General features: G+C 37.2%; 1 protein-coding gene across 1 annotated transcript in view; it reads left to right on the top strand.

Annotated features, from left to right (window-relative positions):
- SLC9A9 (solute carrier family 9 member A9) overlaps nucleotides 1-24,507 on the top strand; it is a 727,593-nt gene that overhangs the window by 569,569 nt on the left and 133,517 nt on the right. The window contains exon 14 of the mRNA XM_072618220.1: nucleotides 13,724-13,803. Within this exon, the coding sequence (XP_072474321.1) occupies nucleotides 13,724-13,803 (80 nt within the window). The remainder of the gene's footprint in view (nucleotides 1-13,723; nucleotides 13,804-24,507) is intronic.

The following is a 24,507-nucleotide window of genomic DNA, read 5'->3' as shown; positions in this document are numbered from 1 at the left end:
CTATCTAGATTCCCATCTAAAATATATAACTTCAATACATTTAGGGTCTTGGAGTTACAAATTTCCATTTTTTTGGAATGTGACAAAATAGGTGAGAATCAATGTACTACAATTCATGATGTGCCCTATTTTAGAACCAATCAGGTAAAATCCTTTCCAACCCAATAAAGAACAGATTTTCATAGAATCATGAAGTCATGAATGCAGAATTGGAAGGGATTGTTGCTGGGTTCACATCTCAGCATTGCTACTTATTACTCAGTTCAATTTGGACAGGTTACTAAATATCTCCAGATCTGTTTCTTTATGTGTAAAATGAAGGACTTGAATTAGATGACTTGGTGGTCCTTTCAAATTGTAACTTCAGTTTGGTCACTGTTCTGCCCACTATGGCAATGCAGAGTAAGTCCGATTCATTCTCCATGTATTAAACCTCCAGATATGTAAAGACAGTTGAGCTCAGTGCCTGACACATAGGAGTTTAATAAATATCGATTGATTCATTGACTAAACTATCAACCAGCATTTATTAAGTCCACAAGTAGTATCTTCTCCAGGCCAAGCATTTTCTGTGGATTCTAACTCCTTTATTATTCTGGCCGCCATCTTCTAAATGGACCACAATGGGTCAATATTCTTTCGAAAATGTGCCACTCAAAATCAAAGAGAATGCTGCCGAGAAAAGGACAGCAGGGCCAAGGGACTCCATCCTGAATCTGAAGCGTATGATTCGAGGAAGGCAATTATGAATAATTACTGGTTTTGTGGTTGCTGTTGATTATTGCCACATCATACTATAGACTTATATCGAGCTTCTAGCCCCCTACAAACCTTAGGTCTTTTTCACATGATTGACTTATGCATGTAATGTCGACAGAAGACAGACAGATTTGCCTTCAGGTGAAAGCTAGTAGTCTACTTAGCCTCGACTCTAGTTAGTAAAATGGGGTGAAATAAGGTAGGAAAGGTAGTTTGGAGCCACATATTAAGAATTACAAATGCCAGGCTAGTTAATTTGTATATTGTCTCAGAGGCAAAAGTGAGCCACTGAAAGTTTTTGGACAGAGATGTGACACGGTTAGTCCTCAGTCTTAGGGTGGTTATTTGGCAGTTATATGAAGGGTAGAGTTGAGAGGGGAGAGACTAGAAACAAAAAGAATAATAAGGATGCAATATCAGTAATCCAGAAAAGAGATGATGAAGGCCTGAACTAAAATGATGTCTGTGTATTGACAGAAGAAAACAGATACACAAGAATGGAGGGAGAGTGGACAAATCTGGTCACATAAATTAGATGTGAGGTGTACTCATGGAAGACTCAATGGTCAAGGACCTATATAACTAGAATGACGAAAGTGCCTTTAGCAGGAACAAGGAAGTCTGAGGGAGAGGCAGAATATCCACTTGGATACCCCACTGTCATCTTAAACTCAACATCTCCCAGTAATTTCTCTGGTTCTGTCCGTGGTACCACTATATTTCCAGTTGACTCTAGCTTCTCACCTGGGAATTACCATTGACATTTCAATGACATGGAAGTGGACTCTTCCCTCTCCTTCACCCTACACATCCATTTATTTACCAATTCAAAACTAGATCCAGAGAAGCAGCCCCTCTCATCACCTTCTCTGCCTTGTGAAAAGTGAAAGGATTAGTAAGACAAGTCAAGAATTTATCAGCTGCTTTTTTTTAACAGAAAGAGATCTAAAGTCATCTAATTCATCCATCTGGTCTGATGACTTCTAGGGTAAAGGGTCTAGTTATTCATCTTTCAGTTCTTTCACAAGTGCTCTCCTTTCCCCCAGGTTTGCTTATTTCCGCACAAAAAGATGAATCTCTTTCTGATGTACAATAGTACTTCTCCTCCCCTTCCAACTAATCTTTTTCCCTTTGAACACTTCATGGAGTAACCCTCCAAGGTCAGGGTATAAGTAGCATCCTTTTAAATCTCAATAAGAATGAAGTCATATTTATCACCCTGCATTAAAATCTTGGCAAAAGATAAAGCATGACAGGGTGGAAAGAGGGCAAGATTCAGAGTCAGAATGACCTAGGTTCAGAACCTGATACATACTGACTATGTGAAACTTAGTCTTTCCAGCCTCCTAGACAACACTCTAGGACTCTCCAGGTCCTGGGGCAGTCAACACTCTCTATTGGTAATGGGTTTTCCTCCCTCAGAACTCTGCACACCAATGTAACCACAGGTCTCATTTAAAAATGTAAACCTCCATTTCACTTTTCTCATTACTCATTATCTGTGCTTTGGTACATAGACATCAGAGTCCAGGAGCATCACTTCTGCCTATATTCTCTGTCATTGCCCCTTTTCGGTAACTGGGGTGTCTCTTTTATTATATTTTTCTTGTCAAAGTTGGTTAAAGCAATCATTCAGTTCAAAGGGACCCACTGTGGACTGAGCAATGATATCCAGATGACATAGCACAGGTGGAAGAGGTAACCTGACCACCAAGGGCAAAACTGCCTGAAAATATCTGGCCAGTAGATTTGCTTTGAGATTGAAGTTAGAATAGTGATAAAGGGTGTGGCTTCAGTAGTATTGAGCTCTCAGGAAAGGCTGAAAAGAAGGGGAAACCTAAGAGGAAAGGAGTCTTTGCTTCTTGAGAGTTATGGAAGTCAGTCCATCAGCCACCATCTATTAAATGTGCAAGGCATCGTACTAAGTCTAATGGGGGAGATTAACATACAGACAACTGTGTACAAATAAGATCCATGCAGGATAGATAAATGAGGGATGATCAGCAGAGGGAAGGCACTGGAATTAAGGTGGATCAGGAAAGACTCCTCAAGTTGCCCCCACCCCCAACACATCCTCCAAGCAAACACACACACACACGCACACGCACACGCACACACACACACACATGCACGCATGCACACAGAGTCAATAAACCCCAGTAACTTCCTATCACCTCCAGAATCAAATATAAATTGCTCTGTTTGGCATTTAAAAGTATTTTACAACCTGATCTCTTCCTACCTTTCCAATTTTCTTGCACTTTATTCCCCTCAAAAACTCGGCAATACAGGAACACTGGTGGTGTCCTCCCAAAAGTGAGGCTGATGACTTTGCACAGCTCTGCCTCACTTAAATCCAATTCACTCAAAATTCAAGACATCACCTTGTGATGTCCTTGGTCCTCCTCAAAAATGGAGGAACAATAACCCTATGCTCCATCTCTGGACTCTGACTTTTCATTGGATGTCTTCCAAGCCTGGAATGCACTGTCTCTTTACTTCTGCCTCCTAGCTTCCCTGACTTCCTTCAAGTCTTAGGTAAAATCTCATCTTTGTCAAAGTCTGCCCCTCTCCTACTGCTAGTACCTTCCTTCTTGTCCCCTTCTTGAGAGTGGGGACTGTGTTCTTGCCTTCCTTTGAATCTCTTGTGCCTGGCACAGATTAAGCAATTATTAATAATTGCTTGTTGACTGACTTCCTACCTCCCAAAGTTATTGAAAGATTCCAATAAGATAATGAACACAGAGCCCTTTGCTACTGTTATCATTCACTTCTGATGGATCTTTTCGTTCTCATCATCAGCCGCTACATCAGAGTCTTTTGTTACACGTGATGTTTATCCTTGCAAAAAATTAGAGGGCCTCAATTGAGGAGGTACGTGCTCTAGAAAAGATCCAGAGGGAAACTGAAATACTAAAAAATCAGAGATTAGTAATCAAGAATCTGGAAGGGCAGAGGCTGAAAGATTGTGGGGCAGAAGTTGACAAATTAAGGTTACAGTGAATGACAGGGTGGTTCAATACAATTCATTTATTAAGCATCTGCTACTGGCAAAATACTACGTAGCACATTGTGTAGAGATAGAGGTGTTGGACCTTGGAGACAGGCAAACCAGAGTTCAAATCCAGCTTCAGACATTGAGTAGCTATGTGACCCTAGGTAAGTCACTTCACCTCTCTTTATCTTAGTTTTTTCATCTGTAAAATGAGAATACTAATAGTGTGGTTGTTATGAGGACAAAATGAGATAACATTTATAAAACACTTTACTAATCTTAAAGCACTATATAAATGCTAGCTGTTATCATTATTGACAAGGCAGCTAGGTGGATAGAATGCCAGGCCTGGAGTCAGCAAGATCTGAGATCAAATCCAGCTTCTGACACTAACTAGCTATGTGACCCTGGGCAAGTCACTTAACTCAAGAAAATTCCAAATGGGGTAACAAAGAGTCTGACATGACTGAACACAAACAAAATCATCATTATCCTCATCATTTCTAGTTGCTGGTATAAAAAGTCCAAAAAACAAAAAATTAGTCCCTGCATTCAAAGAGCTTTCATTCTATGATGCTCTAGAAGGTGGAAGACACATGGACCCCAGAGGAAGCAATTTTCAGACAAATAAAAGAGCTAACTACTTTCATTCATTCTTTCAACCATGATATATTCAGTACCTACTGTATGCAGAGAACTGTACTAAGAATTAGGAAAAATACGAAGATCAATAAGACAGGTTGCCTGCTCCTCAATGAACTTGTTTTTATACAACAGATAGTGAATTGATGGATTTCATTATGCTGAAACATTTTACAGGCTAAAATTATGTCAGCTCACAAATGGCTTGGGCAAGTCAATGCAAGATGATTTCGTATCAGGTCATTCAGGGAAAGTTAGGGATATTCAGAGGATATCCCTCATCTTTTGAAGTCAGTGACGTGAAGGCTTATATGCAGGCTCTCCAGTGTAACATCTGAGAAACAGGCTCCCCGCTTACATAAGCCAGAGACCTGCCTCGGAGTGTAGCGTGCCTGTGTTCTTGGGCATCACAGAAATAATAGAGCACTTTGGAGCAGTGACCTTGACTGTTCCTTGTTCCAAATGCTTTCTAGCCTTGAGGAGCATGGTCAGGTGCAGTTCTGGGCCCTGACACTCTCATGTACCTTCACCCTCTCCTCTAGATACTAGGTATCTAGTATAGGAAAGATGCAAGAAGAGGAAGCACCAATTCTCAAGGAAGATGTAGAAACACTTCTCTTCTCCTCTTATCGGTCTGTGCTCTTCCCCTCCTCACTGGGGACCCATGACTTAAAGAGTGCCTTTGACTATTACTCCTCAGTGCCCTTGCCTAGGATATATGTGCATTGGCTACAGCTGGTGTCTCATGGTCTGATACAGCCAACCTTGGAGGCTGACTTGCAAAACAGCCCATGTTCAGGGTACAAAGGTCATCTTTCCTAGAAGTCTTCTCCAATCTACCATAGCTTTGTTTGCGTCATTCATTCTCTGAGCAGACCTTCTCAGTAACCCATTTTAAGCCTAATGACCATGTGAAAGATGATATTTTCTTAAAGATCCTTCTGTTTTGAAGCCAAAGGTTAATAATTTGCTATTGTAAAGAATAATGAGGGGAGGAAAAATCACCCTTATGTGCCCCTTGCAGGCAATGTTTCCTTTAAAGGGTAATGACAATAAGAAGTACATTTCATAAACTGACATTGATAAGATCTGTAAAGCACTTTAGAGACTTTATCTCATTGGAGTCTCACACAAACACAAGATCCCAGTTCTAGAGAAATTATTGCTTTACAGCTGAGAAGACTGAGGCTCCGAGAAGTTGAAAAATTGGTTAATGGCCATGCAGCAACTTAATGTTGGAGGTAGGATTTGAAGCCAGATCTGAATGACCCTTCTTCAGATCTTACTCTTTTCAAAACATTCCAATCTCTCTTCTTAATGAGGAAAAACAAAAACAAGTGATGAAATTTGAAAGTATTCTCTAAATACACACAGCTGCGGGATAGCACAGTGGATCAAGTGCTGAGGCTCGAGTCAGAAAAAACTCATCTTCCTGAGTTCAAATCAGGTTTCAGACACTTAGTAGCTGCGTGACCTTGGCCAAGCTACTTAACCCTGTTTGCCTCAGTTTCCTTATCTGTAAAATAAGCTGAAGAAGGAAATGGCAAACAACTCCAGTATCTTGGCCAAGAAAACCCCAAATAGGGTCACAGAGTCAGACATGACTGAAAACAAAAAATACACAGAAACCAAGTGCTGAATTCTACTCAGTAGGTATGCTTAATTTCCAAAGATGCTCATCCTGAGTGTATCTTTTCTGGCGAACAGAAGACTTCCAGAAATTTAGCGGAAAAACCCCTTGTATATTTAATTCCATCAACACCCACTGAAATAAGTGGAAATCCTGGGTTATTCAGGAGCAGAGTTAGCAAAGGCCTCATATTTGAACACTGAACAAAGGGTTTATGTGCTTTTGCTTGGTTATCTTTTCTCTCCCATAAATTAATACAATAAACAGTCTCCATCTCACTTGGACATCTGGTTTTCACAGCTCTCTGGCCAGAACTGATCTTTTTTCAAGCCTCATATAAGCATAAGGCAAATAGCACAGTCTGATTTTCCTATCATTCTCAATCTGGGAGGATAACACATCAAAGGAAAAAAGGCAGTAGCCCATACTCCCTGCTGCTTTGTGTCATGCCCTAGCTTCTAGATTGCTAAGCAGACAGCTAAAGATGTCAACTTCTCCCAATGTCTTCTCATTTTCCCATAACCTGAGATATTTGAGGAGCTCAGCCCAGTCAGAGCTTCCTCATCTGTTAAAGATTTTGTTTTTTAGACAAAACCAAGCTCTGGTTTCCTTCTAATCCCAGTTTCTTGGAGTGGGGGGTGCTTGCTGGGGTGGGGGCAAATCAGGGGGAGTTGTTTGAGAACTGGAATGCTTGAAAGTCCATACAATCAAATATTTAGAGCTCTATATATGAAGAAGCTGGAGACCAAGAAGGTAGATACTTGCCCAAGTTCACAAAGGTAGTTAGAAGGGTTTGAATCAAACCCTAGTTCTCTGTCTTAAAGCCAGTGCCCTTTCCCCTGTCTTCCTCCCATGTGGCTTCAAATCAAATGAAATCAAATGAGATAATATTATAAAGCACTTAACACAATGCCTGGCACATAGCAGGTTCTTTAAAAAGGCTTATTTCCTTCCCTTCCCCTTCTGGCTGCTATTACTAGAGCAAAAAGCCAAAGAGCAAAAACTATCTATGTCAGAATATGAACTCAGGTCTTCCTGATTCCAGATCCAGTACTCAAGGGCCACTTACATTGTACAATGGTTTGAATGCTGAACCCAGAGTCAAGAAGACCTGAGTTCAAGTATAACCTTAGAATGTGTGACCCTAGGCAAGTCACTTAAACTCTGTTTGCTTCAGTTTCCTCATCTGTAAAACAGGGATAAAAATAGCATCTACCTCCCAGGATTGGTGTGAGGATCCAATGAGATCACAATTATAATTTTTATTATTATTTTACCCACTGCACTATCTAACTGCCTAAAAAGAAATGTATTGTACAGGGAAATATGTGGATTTCTTTCTGGTATAAAGACATAACATCTCATGACCCAAATCTAAAGGAATATTATTTGTAATGAAGAAAAACCCCTCTCTCCAAATATTTCTGATGACTACTCACATCTATTGTCCTTGGGGGGGGGGGGGGGTAGGAAGTGCTACTGCAAAAAAGTGGAAAGTGAACAGATTGATGTTTCCTGCTGGCCAGTGACCATCTGGACTCTCCCAGAGGTCTGAGATCTGTGCTGTCTCCATCAGATACTTTCCCTGTTTCATAGTGACCACAGAGGTCTGCTTTCCCTGGGCACATTTATCATCAACCCCCATGGCACAAGCAGAGCGCACAATAGGCTAACTCATTTATTTCCACTCATTTATTGATGGCCTTTCATAACTGGGTTATTAAGTCATCAATAACTTAGGGGAAATAAATGAATGGATCCCAAGCTAGGCCAGTGTATATATGGGATATAATCTCAAGTCATCATTGTGGAACAGCAGACAAACCAAGCAGTTCTAATGCTGGATTAGCAATGTCATTTGCCCCACATGGGGAAAGGACTTAGTTCTTCAAATGTTTCTCTCTAATTGGATCTTATTTATTTCTGAAACAAAAAAGTAATATTAATAAAAATACTAGTCTCAAAGATAAAAGGCAGGGGAAATGGCTGACTGTTTCAGCAGTATTCCAAAATACCACATAAGCAATTTCTCCCACCTGGTTGACAAGTGTCCTTAAAAGATTGGCCTAATATCCCCTGATTCTCCTAAAATCTCCTAGCTCCTAGAAAGTAGAGATATTTCAAGCTTAAAGCAGAGTGTTGTGTACATATAGTAGGCACTTAACAAATACTTGTTAAAAACGCAAAAGTAATCAATCAACCAATTGATAAGCTTGTATTTAGTGATTACTGTGTGCAGGCAGAGAAAGGAAGGGAAGGGAATATGGAAGGAAAGAAGGGAAAGAAGAAAGAAGGAAAGAAAGGAATGGAATAAAGAAGGACCTGTGATCCTTAAAACTTTGATTAATGATCACTATCCCGGGTAAAAAAAATATATATATATGTCTCTTGCATGTAGTAGGCACTCAATAACTATTTGTTGTTTTCATTTACTACATGGATTGTTGATTAAGGACATTCCTCAAATATTGAAACAATTCTTGGAATTTAGCCCAGTTCAATGAGTATTTATTTGCTCCGTGCATACCACCTGCAGGGCACTATCCTATGTGCAAGGAAGTCAAAGACCAAAACTAAACGATTTTTCTACGAGGTTACGTTCTACTATAAAAGTTCTCAATGCAACTATAAACTGTACTATATAAGGTTCAGAGGGAAATGAGCAGAACCAAGAAAACACTGTATACAGTAACAGCAACATTGTTTTAAGAACAACTTTGAGCAAATAAGTCATTTTTGCTACTATAAATACCCAAATTAACTACAAAGGACATATAAAGGAAGATGCTATCTGGATCCAGAGAAAGAACTGATAAACAAAAGTGAATGTAGAATGATTTTATATAAAAAACTAAACCGTAAGGATACTATTAACATGAGTGGGGAAAATCCTTTCTGCACAAAAATAATCCTAGTAGCATTTTTAATAGTAACAACAAAAGGGAAATTACCCATTTGTCAAATGACTAGGGTTATATCAATATGTGTGAGTATTTATGTGTATACGTATATATGTGTACATATATATGTGTTTGCTTATATGTATATATATACATATATACCTAATATATTTATCTCCAGTGTGTGTGCATATAAAATATACATACACACATATGTAAATGTGCACATATGTGGATATATAAATATACTGTGGCATATAAATTTAATGGAATATTTTAAAATATTCCAAAATATAAAAAGAACATTGAAGTCAGGCTACCTCTGATGCTACAAATCACAACCTTCTTAGTCCTTAGTTTCCTCATCTGTAAAATGAGATGGTCCATTCAACATGATGGCTCTTGAGGTCCATTTCAGTTCTAGATCTGTCATCATACCACACTATAATTGTACTAAGAAGTAAATGATGATTATATATTATTAATGATATAATAAGAAATAAAAAAGAAGAAATATAAGAATATTGAGAAATACTGGAAGGCATGATGAGGAGGAGTTAAGAAAGTAAAACCTGAACAAAAATATACACATTGGCAACAACAATCTTAATAAGAAGAAAAACACTACAAGTAATCAACTTCTGTATAATATAAGCTTTACTATGTACTTTTGAAACTCTAAGATTTATAACATATTCATAAAATATCTTAACAAAAACTTCTTCAATATTTATAAAAACCTACCCTAAGGCTGCTACAGAAAGATCACTTTCTCACTAAAAAGGAGGAAGAAAACTGATAATCTCACAGTACATGATAAACAATAAACAACACACAAACTCACAGAAATACTTTTGGGACAAATAGACATCACTTCACTAAGAAATAATAAAGGTGAAGAGGTACACACAATTGGATTTGTGGAAGGTGACCAAGAAGAGTTTAGCTAAGAAATAACTCACACCTAAGCATGGTCCTCTGTGGACAACATCCACATGAATTAGACCAACAATATGTCAATGCAGGAGCTTTGAACAAATAGCTGAGCCACATGAATGTATTTAAGGAAAGAAGGTTTTCATAAGTTCACCCATGCTTTGGATTTTCTACCTTCTGAACCCCAAACTTGCATTTGCATTAAAGGAGTCTTGGCTAGTAGCTACATCTGGAGATACCAACCAATTGATTGAAGAACCAAAATGGAATCAGGGAAGGATGGAAGGAGAGAGAGGGAGAGAGAGAGAGAGAGAGAGAGAGAGAGAGAGAGGGAGAGGGAGAGGGAGAGGGAGAGGGAGAGGGAGAGGGAGAGGGAGAGGGAGAGAGGGAGAGAGGGAGAGAGGGAGAGAGGGAGAGAGGGAGAGAGGGAGAGAGGGAGAGAGGGAGAGAGGGAGAGAGGGAGAGAGCTAAGAAGCTGGAGCTTGAAAGTACTATAAAGTCATCGGGGTCAATTCCCTTATTTTTTTCAGGTGAGGAAATTGAGATCCAGAGAGGTTAAGAAAATTGTCTGAGGTCACATAGTGAATATTCTAGTGGCAGAACCAAGACAAACCCAGATTGCCACAAATCCTTGTTCAAGAAAAATCTTTCTAAGTTCTAATTTTTCTAAAAACAAGGGAAAACATTTAATAAATATAAGCTTATCAAATTTATGTGGATCTGAGACATTTTTATTCTTACCAAAAAATCCCTATTCAGAAAAATCCTTCTAAGTTCTGGTTATCTCTGTGAAACAGGGGGAAACACTCATCAGACATGAACCTTTTTCCATTTGTGTAGGTCCAGCTGAGACATTTTTACAATTACAGCAAAATTCTAGCAACATGTGGCTGTTTGAGAGGTGGTGATATAGAGGGAACTTGTAAAGGCTACACACTGACTAGGAAGAAGGCAGTTTCTGCAAATCTATCACCTAGCCTGGATGGGAATAGTCAAGCAGAGATGCCGAGAGAGAGAGAAATTGAACTGGACGCCTTGCCTTCCCTATAATGAGTAGTGATGAATTTGGACCTTTGAATTGCAAGGTGTACTATTCCAACTCAAGCAAAATGACATGAAAGCAAAACTAGAAATTGTTGCAGCATTTGAAAATGTTCAGCAACAAAAGAAAAAGGCTGTGAGTTTTGTTTTCATTTCATTATTATACTCTACTGGCTCTTAGACAAAGGATAAATGACCATAGATCACATTTTGCCTTCCCATAATGTTTTGTGGGAGTGGGGACCAGGTATCTACAGTCACAGTCCAACTGTGTTATAACACATCCATTTTGGATGGTATATATCCTTTTGGATTTAGTTCATGATCATTAATGAGTGATAAAATGATTTTACAAAGAGTAATCTAGGAAAGCAAATTAAGTTGAGCTGATCTGAGAGCAGATTCTGATACTGGACACATATATGGCCATTTGTCTTACATGTGTTGTCACATATACAAATGAGTATTCATATGATTAGTATTAGACTGAAGAATAATGATACCACTTAGCAATGAAATATGTGGATCCCAGTAAGGCAAAGAAGGACATATTGAAATCTGGATGTATTTAACTATGATGATAATTATGATCTGATTGGCTCTTGGAAATACCTTCTCATAATATATAAAACAGAAGGCAGAAAAGGTGTTTTTTAAAAAATCACTGAGTAGCCTTCTTTCCACACCAGAATGCTTATTGCCATCTGTTTCTAAAGCTCATTACATTTTCTCCTCCTTCTTTATCTTACTTGCTTATATGCCTCTTTCACATACACATCAATCCTATTCTTTCCCTTTTTTGTACCCTTCTTTTTTCTTCTTTCCCTGGCTATGAAGGGGACTGAAAGGGAAGGAGAGGAATGCCCTCAGCTTATCATAGAAGCACTTGCTAATATATAAGTCAGGAATAGCAAGGGCAAAGAGCAAAAAATGCCGTTGTCTTCAGTGTTGTCCTTCCCTGACAAAGTAAAGGAAAGAAAACTGGAATGGTAATTACTAGAATTGTATCATTTCTTTTGGGATGACCTTTTGTGAAAGCAGTAAACAAATCCCATCTCATTTGGCAAAGGTAAACTGAAATAATCCCACCACAGCTATTTAACACAGTATCATTTTTATTGATGTTAGAAAATGATACTATTTCGATGCTTAATAAAACTGGGATCGTTGATAAAAGTAAATGTTGAATCATTCCACAAGAGTGTTATCTACATAGCAGGGTCTATGATCTAATTAATGTGACAACCTGTTCACACACTTAAATGAAAATATCTCTTCTAGAGGATAGCAAGACTAATAAAACAGACATATGCATGCACACATATGCACATGTATACAAATGTACACACACATATATACACACAAACACATTTTTGAACTAAATCTATCATTGGCACAGAGAACTCCTAGTGAGGAAACTCTCCATCAATGCAGACTGGGACTTGATCTGCAAATGATGTCTTAGAATAGGAATTCTTAACTTTGGGTTCATGACTTTTTTTTTCCTTTTTGTTAAGAATTCCTGTCTTAGAGAGTTCCCTGAGGGGCACTGAGAGCACTAGCCCAAGGTCGCATAGCCAATGTGTGTCAGAGGAAAGACTTCAATCTAGGTCTTTTTGGTTTGAGGCTAGTTATTATGGAGAAAGAGGGAGACATGAAAGAAGAGACAGATGGAAGGAAGGAAGGAAGGAAGGAAGGAAGGAAGGAAGGAAGGAAGGAAGGAAGGAAGGAAGGAAGGAAGGAAGGAAGGAAGAAGGGAGGGAGGGAAAAAGGGAGAGAAGGAGGGAAGGATAGAAGGAAGGAGGGAAGGAGGGAAAGAAGGAAGGAAGGAGGGAAAGGTAAGGAAGGGAGGAGGGAAGGAAGGAAGGAAGGAAGGAAGGAAGGAAGGAAGGAAGGAAGGGAGGGAGGGAAAAAGGGAGAGAAGGAGGGAAGGAAGGAAGGAGGGAAGGAGGGAAAGAAGGAAGGAAGGAGGGAAGGAAGGAAAGAAGGAGGAAGGGAGGGAAGGAAGGAGGGAAGATGGGAGGGAAGGAAGGAAGGAGGGAGGGAGAGAGGGAAGAAAATATTTAAGGGAAGGGAGAAAAAAGAAAAGAGGAAAAGAAAAGAGAGACAGATTTTGCTTTGTCTTCCCAAGATTCTGCTCTTGTATTTATTTTATATATATATATATTATATATTTATTATATATAATTATATTTATTATATGTTAACATAGATTATTTATTGCATATATTATATATTATGTTATATATTATATATGTATTTATTATAATATATATTTCTTGAAATGTAAATTTATTGCTATATATTTTGAATCCTCTCTTATGCTCTGCAGATCACATGGTAATGTTTTTTCTTTTCTTATTCTGTATTTAAGTTTTAGTATTTAAGTTTAAAATAAATTCATTTTTAAAAATGAATTTAAAAAATTAAAAAGATTCTGCCCTTCCTCCAAGAAAAGACCATAAAAGGGCTATAAGGGAATGACTCATACTTCTGATAGCTGGGTCCCAAGAACTCTTAAAAAAATATTAACTAAGTCCTAAAGGTTTTTAGTCTTCTAGATCCTTAAATATTTCCAATAGTAGGACTTCTTTGTCTAAGAGAATGGTTAGTTTTACATTATTTTCCCACAGAATAATGGAAACCCCTTGAGGGCAGGAACAATTTTTCATTTTGACTCAGCACCTAACATAAAATGACTTGTTGAATGGAGTAGAAAGTAATTCATTACCTTGAAAGGTAATGGGGTTTGACATGTATTTTTACATTGAAATGTCAGGTACCAGTTATCTAATTTCTTTTTTTCCACTTCCTCTTTAGGGAGGAGATAACATGGACAGAAACTCTACAAAGGCAGAGAGTGCTTGGCTTTTCCGAATCTGGTATGGTTTTGACCACAAGTATCCTTTGATTATTGTAATCTCACGAAGATCTATATAACATATGACAACTGGGCATCTTAATCACTCAAGCATGCAGCTATTTTTTTTTTATTTTAAACAACACAAAAAAGAAAAATTAAATCAAAGCCATGATTATTTGAAGAAAGAAGGAAAATTAGTTTTAAGAAAGCATTGACCTAATGAAGAAAATGCTGTAGCTGTTACTAAATGAGCCAGAGACTGAGGCAAAATCACTCATAGGATCTCTGCTTCAGTCAAAGTTTAGCTGATATATTTAAGGCACCTTAATCTTTTCTGATGCCAGAGAATGAAATAGGATAGACCTGAAGAATTAATCGTTGGGCATTGCATTGTTTTCACTTTTGTGAAGGAACTTGCTCTTGGCTGTGTTTCTAAGCAGCACCTACTTAATTTGGAAACTCATAAATCAGTATTAGATCCCTTTTCTTAGGGAAGTATATATACACCCAAGACAAACCTCCACCTTATCTAGAGGTGTAAGCTGTGGGCTCTTGTTTTGTGGTCTGGGGAAATAAAAGAAAAAGGGGACTAAGAACTTATAAAATTCATTAAATATTAACTCAGGATAGTGGTCTTGTTTCAGTGCAGAATTTGGTAATGATTACCAGCCCCTCAAAAGCCTTTTATCTTTTAAGTGTGATTTTTCTTTATTCTAGCAACAAGCATAGCTATATTAACTCTAATGCATCTTTTCATATAATTTGAAGAACTGAGATGTTAGGGCTGAAATGTTTCACCATTGTAAGTTTCAGAAAGCTTTCCATTTTCAAGCATTGTTTAAAAAAATTACAGTAGAAATGAATGAAATGTGTTTTTAAAAAATGAATGCCATGGATCGCTGGATGAAAAAGTCTGTCATGGGATGTTTTTAAAGTATAACCAATAATTAAGTATATTATAACTCAGTAGGAGGGAAGAATAACCAAGAACAACAAATGAGACATTCCAAGAATAGATGAAGAGAAATGGAGAATGTAAAGGATATACAAGAAGTAAGTGAAACAGAGGAAGAAAATGGTAGGAAGGGAAAGAAGACAATTGAGAGAAATTGGCATAATGAAAAAATTTAGAAACCAAGGAAGATAAAGGTGGAGAAAAGCGAAAGAAAAGGTTTGAAAGAAACAAGAACATGAGAAAATGAAAATGAGAAGAGACATTCCAGGAATTACCAAATGGACTTATGGAAGATTAAGAGCATGTAAGTTTTTTTTTTCCTTGATAAATATTGTTCTTCAGGTTATGTGTTAATTATAGTCAATATTTTTCTATATTAAGGCACCTCCTTTGTATATATTTATAAATATATATTTTGTAATATATGCAGTTTGTAAATCTCTGTGTGTAAATGAATATGTATGTATGTCTACGTACATATCTCCCAAGGTGGTGGAGGGTTTCATAGAGAAAGAGGCACCTGACCTTAGTATTGAAGAAAAATAAAACTTCTAGGAGGCAGAAATGGGAGGCAGGTTTCAGTCATGAAGAACAGTTTGTACAAATAAACCATGGTCAGAGATGAAATGTCAGGTTTGAAGAACATTCTGGTTTGGCTTAAACATAGAATTATTGAAGAGAATTCAAGTGAAATAATTCTGGAAGGATGGTTTGAAGAGGGTCTTAAATATCAGGATAAGTGGTTTATATGAATTTATAGAGGGGGAGCCCTTGATGGTTTTTGAGCAGGGACATATCCGTCAGACCTTTGCCTTTAAACGAGTATTTTGGCAACTGCGTAGAAAATAATTTGAGTTTGGGGGGCAGTGGTTCTAAGGGAAACCTTGAAAGCAGAGACATCAATTTGAAGGTTGTAATGGTGATGCGGAAAGAAGGTGATAAAGACCTGGAAAGGGTAATGGCTTTGTGAGTAGAAGGAAGATAGATGTGAGAGGTGGTATGGAAAGATATTCCACAAGATTTGATATCTGAATGGATATTGGGGTGGGAGCAATGGAGAAGGAGTCAAGGATGATCCAAGGTCTCAGCTCTGATGACTCGGATGCCAGAAGACTTTTAGAAACAGCTAAATATTCTGTGGCCCTCAACTCTTAGAATTTCATTCAGCCCCATTGTGTTTTGGATTCTCTGAGGATTAATAATTTCATAGACTATCACCAATTTAATTGAATTACTTGGGAATCGTACCCTGGGCTTGTATGAAAGCATCTGGAAATAAATTTGCCCCAAATTAAATGTATTTGATTGGAAACTACAGAAAGCCTAGTATGTTGTAAACAATGTTGGACGTAATGTCAGGTAGGATTAGGGTTCTGTTCCTGTCTCTGATATCTGTGAGTTGTGTGCCCTTGGGGAAGTCACCCAAACTCCCTGAGACCCAGTTTCTTAACCTATAAAAAGGCTATAAAAATATCTGAAGGACCTACTCCTCAAAGTGAGGATCAGATAAGATATGTATATAAGGCAATTTCTAAATCTAAATCCACTATTACTATTCTTAACAAGACAGCAAAGTGGAAATGAAATGATGGCCATTAACAAAAAAATACCTGTACTAACTTGGATATTACTGTGAGGTACGCTCTACACTTGGGAAAGAGGCATGATGTGGCTCTACAGATCCGAAACAATCAATAAATAATCTAAAGGATTATTTATCACTATAACCATCACTAATAGCAATGTTAGCCCCAGAGCATCTTTTCTTAAAGGAATAAATACACCTCATTTTCTGCTGATATGGATATCACATGGGACACTCATGCTCACATTTTTCAGAAAGAAAAGGCAGCTGTTAGAGGTAGTTTGAACATTAGTACTCTTTTAGTTCAGATTTCATGTTGGGATGAAATGAGGCACTTGCAGTTCACTGAAAAAGTTAACAAAAGGGGGATTTACTTCGCTCTGACATAATAAAGATATTCAATAAGAAAATGGTGGCATTAACTTTCCTCTTCTCCGTATGGAGATGTGTCTGGTCATCAGGGCAGGATATAGTCAAGAGCATCATGATGCATATCATCTTCAGAAAACCATCAAGCTGGAGGGGCTCTGACAGTAAAGACTTTTTATGCCCATAGGTGAGCAGGAATCTGTGTCAAGGAAAAAGGGACCGATCAGGTCCCAGGAAGCTTTATCTCCTTTTAGGAAAAACCAACACTTGTTATAGGAAAAAAGGATGAGGGGGTGGGTCTAACATGTTATGGGGAAACTGTAATAGTTATCAGTCCTATCACAACAACAGAGAGAAAAATGAAGTCGTTTGCTAAAGGCCAAAGGGAGGAGTAAATTTCAGATTCTGAGTAGTAATGCTAAATTCAGATGACTTCATTGATTTTGTCTTACCTTTCCCAAAAGATTTAATTTGTACATGACTTTTGACAGACTCACAAAATTAAAGCAGATTTACATGCTACATAGTAATATCTCTCCCTTCCAATCTGGGGGTAATTTTTCCTCCAGTGCAGTCATTTCTAGAAATTGCAGCACTGCCATTTTTGTGCAGATGTAGCTTCATTTAAATATGTTTTTTGCATAGTATGCTTAAAATTTATGTCTGGAGAATAACTATCCAACCAGTTTTCTGTTCTGTGGGCTCTCTTTGTAGCCACAAAGCAACTCACTGCTGTGTGCTGTTAAGGATGCCTCTTTTCTTTGAAAGACAGATGGTCCACTTGGACTTCCCTTTCTTCTGCTGCCCTTCTACAGTATACTGGGATCCTTCTTTGATAGGTTTGCAGATTTATTTATATTTTATTAAACCACAATTCATATATGCTATGAATTATACCAATCCAGCAAGCATTTATTAAGATCTACTGGGGAGCAAGGCACCATGATAGGTGCTAGGGACACAAATCAGTCCCTTTTCTCGAGAAGTTTATATTCTAGTCAGCAGAAAATATTTGATTTTAATTTTTATGGTCCTAACATAATTCCTGGCACACAGTAGATTTTTAATAAATGCTTGTTGAATTGAAATGAATCCTATTGGGGACAGATACAAAATATAAATATATATGTATATATGTTTGTGTATGTATATATATACATATACATATATATATATGACAATATGAAGAGAAAAAGGTCAATGCTAACTAATAAAACCAGAAAGGTTTTCCCTAGCAGATGGCACATTAGCTAAGTCTAGAAGGAAGTTAGGGATTCTAAGGTGTTACCTTATATCCTCCCCCCAGGAAAAAAAAAAATTGCCTATAGTCAGACACTTAAAATTGGATTTTGCTATTCATAATTATGTCTCTTAAAGCAATAATTTGCAACTATATGTTCTTCTTTAAGAGATATCTAGTTCTCTTTAGTTTCATAATATCATTATTATAACAATCTATCACAATTATGTCATAGTTTCTTTCTCAAAGTACTAAATCTTACTCATTTGCCCTCACAGTTTTCTCAGAGAAAGATAGGAGCAGGACTACATGTTCCCATTTTTCAGCTTGGAAAAGTGAAGGCAGAATGAAGTGATATGCTTAGGATGACAGAGCATCTTTTCCAGGACTGGAAATTAGGCCACATTATCCATAAACAAGTGAACAGTCTGCTAGACTCCCCCAAAATTTTCTTCCTTCCAATCATTCCAAATTATTTCTCTTGTTTAAACGTTTGTTTATATTAGTAACACAAGATAAGAATGACCTTTTCAAAGAGAGAATGTCTGATTTAATTCCCCAAACAACTCATTGAGTCATTCAGAAGTCAACAAAGAGATACAGCATTTATCTTTCTGCAACCAATTTGTACAGGTAAAGAAAGTTCCAAATTAACAATGGACTGGCAAGTTAACAAACTACCAACATCAAATAAATGTCACATCATAGATGGAGACATATATTCGTCTTTCCATCACTCTGTTTGAAATAGAGCCATGAGGGGTTTATTTGATGCTTCTGATATCTCTGCAACTATTTCATGAGTCTGAAATTGTAAAGAGCATCACCATTACACATAATGGTGAGGAAGGTCTACTTGAGTGTAGTCCTATAATTTTGTGACTAAAAGGGACTCCAGTGTGGAATTTCCCTCTCCTAATGCACATGGGCAACTCATCATTAACACAGATTTCTAAAATTGTGTGGGATACTGAATAGATACTATGTATCAGAGGCAAGATTTACATTCAGTTCTTCCTGACTCCAAAACTGACCTTCTATCCACTACACCACATTGCCTCTCCAATCTTTGATTCATTTTCTTATTTTTGATTAGATGTATCAATCTAAAAGAGTCATATGAAGATCCACAATAATTATTGTTTTGTCTAGGACTCCCTGTATTTAAATTAGCTTTTCCATTAGTATCTACATGCTATGCCATTCATTCAATATATATTTATTGATATTATTTTATTGTCTATAAGGTCTTAAAATATAATTTAGTTTTCTTGCTTATCACTTTTTATCATGTCTGGTTTTACCATTACCTTGTCTAAGATGATGATTGCAATCCCTACTGTTTTGGATCACCTGAGGCATAATGGATCCTATTTTAGCCCTTCATCTTAATTCTGAATTGTGTGAATAATTATATTTCAAGTGGGTTTCTTGTAAACAACCTATTATTTACATATGCTTTCCAAGTCGTTTCTCTCCTTCCTCCATTTAAGGGGTGAACTAATACCATTTACATTCATGATTGTGATCTGAGATGTATTTTTCTTACAACATAGCCTATAATAATGTTTTATTTTATGCCAAACACTCCCTCTCCTTTAACAAGGAAAAATAAGGTGATGAAAGAAATGAATTGGGATAAATGCTAATTATGATAAGAATGGCACATTACTTCTAGATTTTAATGGCTATGTTTATATTGTACCTCGAGGTTTGCAAAGCATTTGTATTTATTATCTCATTTGATCTATAAAGGTAAGAAGCTGACAACAACCAATATTCAAATTAAGTAAACATTTATACATGTGTAATAGTGTGCCAGGTATTTGTGACTTATTTTTATAAATAGATAGAGGCTTATATTATAACGGAGAAGAGTGAATAAATCTACACAAAGATTCAAGTGAGGGTAAAATTAACATAGAGGAGTCATCTGGACAAAGTACTAGAAGAAACCCAAGGGACAGATCACTTTGATGGGGGTGGAGTAAGGTTGAGGGTAAGAGTGATGGAATGGAGAGAAGGCATTAGGCAGTGCTTATAGGTACCACTGTCAAAGAGCATTCTGAACACTAAGAAGTCCCACAAAAATGAATATTCATGAACCTTTTACTTTGCTGTGCCACCTTTCCCTACTGGAGATCAGTGTAAATTGTGTGATTAACAATGAGCAACAGGGTCCATTTTGATTTTTTTCCCCCTTAGGGGTTCAGTGTAAATGAATGCTGCTACTGCTTGTGATTTGTCTGAATCACTGACTTAGAGTTAAAAGAGATTTCAGTTAGGCCAACCCATACCTGAAAAAGAATCCTCTTACATTATACACAACAAACAAGTAGCCATCTTACCTATGTTTAACAAAATCTAGTGAGAAGAAAGTCATTACCCCTTGGGGCAGCATGTTAGAAAAATGGGGGAAAAGTACTAATAGTCATAAATCTCAGGGAAACATTCAAATGCAGTGTTATTACTTTTGACAGGCTCAAATATGAGGTCTAACAGATTTGTGACTTGGGTCTTAGAGTCTCTGAGCCTCAGTTTCCTTATCTGTAAAATAGGGATGATAATATTCACATTTAATCCAAATACTATTGTGATAAAAGCAGTTTAAAACCCCCATACTGTAAGTTATTCATATTCATAATATGGGTTGGTCTATGCTCCTTTTGACATCAACTTAGTGATTTACTCCTGAGAACTTTCATTGGTGTCTCATCAAGAGTTACATAACATCATGGAATCATAAAATTCAGAGCTAGAAGTGACCTTAGAAGTCACTGAGTCTACCCCTTTCATTTCACAGATGAGGAAACAGAGACCAAGAAAGATTAGCTTCATTTTTGCCATTTTTTCTGATGATCTCTTTGGAAGGTTCTCTTTATTTTATTTGTTTGGGTTTTTTTACTGTGCCAGTGAGCATGGGGAGAAGACCATGTGGTGGTGGTGGTGGTGACCATGACTCTTACACATGGAAGTGTTTGACATTTGTTTTTGTCTGACAAAATTTGATAAAATTTTCAAAAATTTTGGAACCATTGGAGTAGACTGGTATTTCCCAACATGTATTCTATGGCATACATCAGCCTATACAATATTAGTTTTGAAGAAGGAAAGTGCGATTAAGGTAGAGGATCAGGGGGAAAAAAATGGGAAAATATTCTAGCAGTAAAGAAAATGTTTAGCAAATGAGGTAGACCATTTTTAAATTATGACATTTGTCAAAGGGGATTTAAAGAAGAAACAACTGGGGAACTGAGGTATTTTCCATGTCAGAATGGCATTCTCTTTCTGTCACTGTGCCATTATCTGCTTTAAGGAAATAAGAAAGGTTGAGTTCTTAAGTGTCATTTTTATGGAAATATTTTATTGAAGTTTTGTTTAAACAATGTTTTCACTTCCCAATGGCAATCCCCCATACCCCAATCTTCCCTTGCAACAAAGAATTGTAGCTAAGGAAAATAAACCAGCATATCGCCCAAGTCTTATATCTGTTGCCTCATTCCAATCTGCCAGGACTGGTAGAGATAGATCAGGGGACCTGTTTCCTCATCACCACCAGTTCTCTGAAATCAAGGTTGGTCACTGCGTTGATCAGAAGTCTGATGTCTTTCGATGTCAATTTCCTCTATATTATTGTGGTCAGTGTATAAATTGTTTTCTTAGTTCCATTTACATAACAATTCATATTAACCTTCTCAAGCTTCTCTGAATTCTTCATATTTGTAATTTCTGATAGTTCAATATTAATCTATAACATCCATGAGCAGCTAGGTGCCTGGAGGCAGGGAGATGAGTTCAAATCTGACCTTACCTACTAGCTATGCAACCCTGAGCAACTCACTTCACCCTGTTTTCCTCATTTTCTTTATCTGTAAAATGAGCTGGAGAAGGAAATGGCAAACCACTCTAGTATCTACTGGCAAGAAAAATCATCAAGAGTCAGATATGACTTAGACGACTGAACAGCAACATCACAGGTAGTTCAGGTGTTTCTCATTTGATGGGTATCTATTTCGCTTCCAGTTGTCTGTTATCACAAAAAAGCATTGCTATAAACATGGTTTACACATGCATTTCCTTCTTTGTTTGACTTTCTTGAGATACGTACACAGTAGTGATATTGATAGATCAAAAAGGGTAAACAATTTAATAGCTTTTCTAGTATAGTTTTTTTCTAGAATGCTTTAATGAATTCACCACTCCACCTGCATTAATGTATTTGCCTTCCCACAGACTCTTAAATGAGAGAATATTTGTTCAGGATTAGCATCTGCCTGGCACATAGTAGGTACTTAAAAAATACTTGTTCTCCCCTTCCTTCCTCAAACAATTACCATTTTCTTTGTGTCTTTCTGGAAAAGTATATAATAAGTAAAGATATAATAAATAAGGATATAAAAGTAAGGATAATCTTCTTTTAAAATAACAGATGCCATCCAGCCTTGAGCAGAGAAGGACAAAAGAGAAGTGAGGCCAAACAGTCAGAACTGGGGCACCCAGGTGAATGTGAACTGAAAGCTACTCCTCCTAGCCCAACCATTCTGGTTTTAATTAATGCAGAGGCAACAGCATTGTATGCAAATGAGGATCATAAAACTTGTTATTACTCAATTAATGAGTTCTACCCTCATAAATTTATCCAACTCGATTTGCTTTAAAATTTTAGAATTAAGTTTGTTTTTCTACCTCCTAAATATTCAGTCGTAAAAGTCAATAGAAGCCTTCCCCTTTTCCCAGTATTTAGCTACTCAATTTATTCCTTCAACAAACATTCATTAAGCACCTACTACATACAATACATTGTTCTAGGTACTTTCAGAAGCCAGTAGTTTCCATAGTGTAGTGGGGAAAGCCCTGAAATAAGAATCAAGACACCTGAGTTCTAGAGCCGTTTCAGGAGTTCACTTTCCTAAGTTCTAAAATGACAAGGTGAGACTAGATGACCTATACACTAAAATTCCACAATAAAGGATTATTATAATTAATATTCCCTCATTCTCACCTATGTCAGTGGGGTTCACATAGAACTGGACCTGAGACAAGTCTCTATCTGTCTCTTATTCTTTTATATTAATCTATACTATATCATTCTTTTATATTTATAGGATGGAATAATAAAATAGAATTAACACGTATTAAACACCTACTATATGCTGGGTATTGTGCTAAGCACATTATGAATATTATCTTATTTGATCCTTACAACAATCATAAAAAATAAGTGCTATTATTATTATCCTCATTTTACAATTGAGGAAACTGATGCAGAAGTAAAGTGACTTGCCCAGGGTGATTCAACTTGTAGGTGGCTAAAGTCAAATTTGAGCTCAGGTCTTCCTAACTCCAGACTCAATGTTCTATCCATTGTGGCACCATTTAATGTTAAATGAATAAAATCACTGTTGTAGCTGAATAAAAGTATTGAGATGTAAGCTCATATTTTATAAGCTCATTGTAAACATTCTTGTAAACTCTAGTAGCAGACAAGACAACTGGGATAATGTGTACTTCATTCTAGACCTACGTTATTTTGACCTCCGCTACCAAGTTTCATATTTTGAATGCTTCTTTATTGGCAACAAGGTGATGAGGTGGGTTGAGTGCTGGACCAGGAGTAAGGAAGACCTATGTCCTCAGACACTTACTAGCTTGTGTGACCCTGAACAAGTCATTTAACTTCGACCTGCCTCAGTTTCCTCATTTGAAAAATTGATCTCTCAAGGCTGCTGTGAGGCTCAAATGTGACAAAATTTATAAAGAGTTTTGCCAACCTTAAAGTACAATGTGAATGTTGCCTGTTTTTATTGTGATCATTATTCCATGAGGCTTGAAAAGTTTGAGCATTTAGCATAGCAACACCTATTAAAAACTATATTCTTAGGGCTTTATGGCTCAGCAATAGTCAATCTGGCCAATTGTGGGCATCTATGATAGTGGTCCCCTTTCAATAATATTTATTTGTCATGGATTTTCCAAGATATTTTGAAACCTATATTTACAGGATGAGGATTTGTCATGTACCAGTCCTTGGAAAGTGGTAATCTTCAAGTGTACATAATTCTAGCCAATGAATCATACCTTGTTAAATATTTAGCAGGTGCTAAACTTGTATTGCCTCCAGGGATGTTTATGCATAATTCCATTTCCTGAAAGAATGTACATTGATTACTTAGTTCAGGCACCTTGAAGGTAGCCCTTCAGTAGTTTCTTCTGGCAGTGACCTAGTCCTGAATAACGCATCAACCCCTATTTCCACAAATACATCTGCCTGACTCAGCCATTTGTTTGCTATTTCTTTGTCAACAGATTGTTGACTGAGTTCACAAGCATGTCACCAATGGAAGACTTTTTGTCTCTCTTCTTTGATCCTGGATTGTTGCTGTCGCTGCTGATATATTTCTTTTAGAACTCAGATAAATCTGTACATCAGAGGCGTCAAACATACTGCATGTTACATGGTGACCTGAAACACTTTCCAGTGCATCCCAGGAACCAGATTAAAATATAACTGAAAAATATTTAACAAAATAAAGACAAGAGGACATAGAGAATGTTAATATGTGGTTTTCTAAGTCAATAGGTGGCCCGCAGA

Source organism: Notamacropus eugenii, chromosome 6 (genome assembly GCF_028372415.1).
Source record: "Notamacropus eugenii isolate mMacEug1 chromosome 6, mMacEug1.pri_v2, whole genome shotgun sequence".
NCBI classification, from domain to species: domain Eukaryota; kingdom Metazoa; phylum Chordata; class Mammalia; order Diprotodontia; family Macropodidae; genus Notamacropus; species Notamacropus eugenii.
The sequence above is the reverse complement of the archived record's forward strand: the minus strand, read 5'-3'. Positions and strand labels throughout refer to the sequence as shown.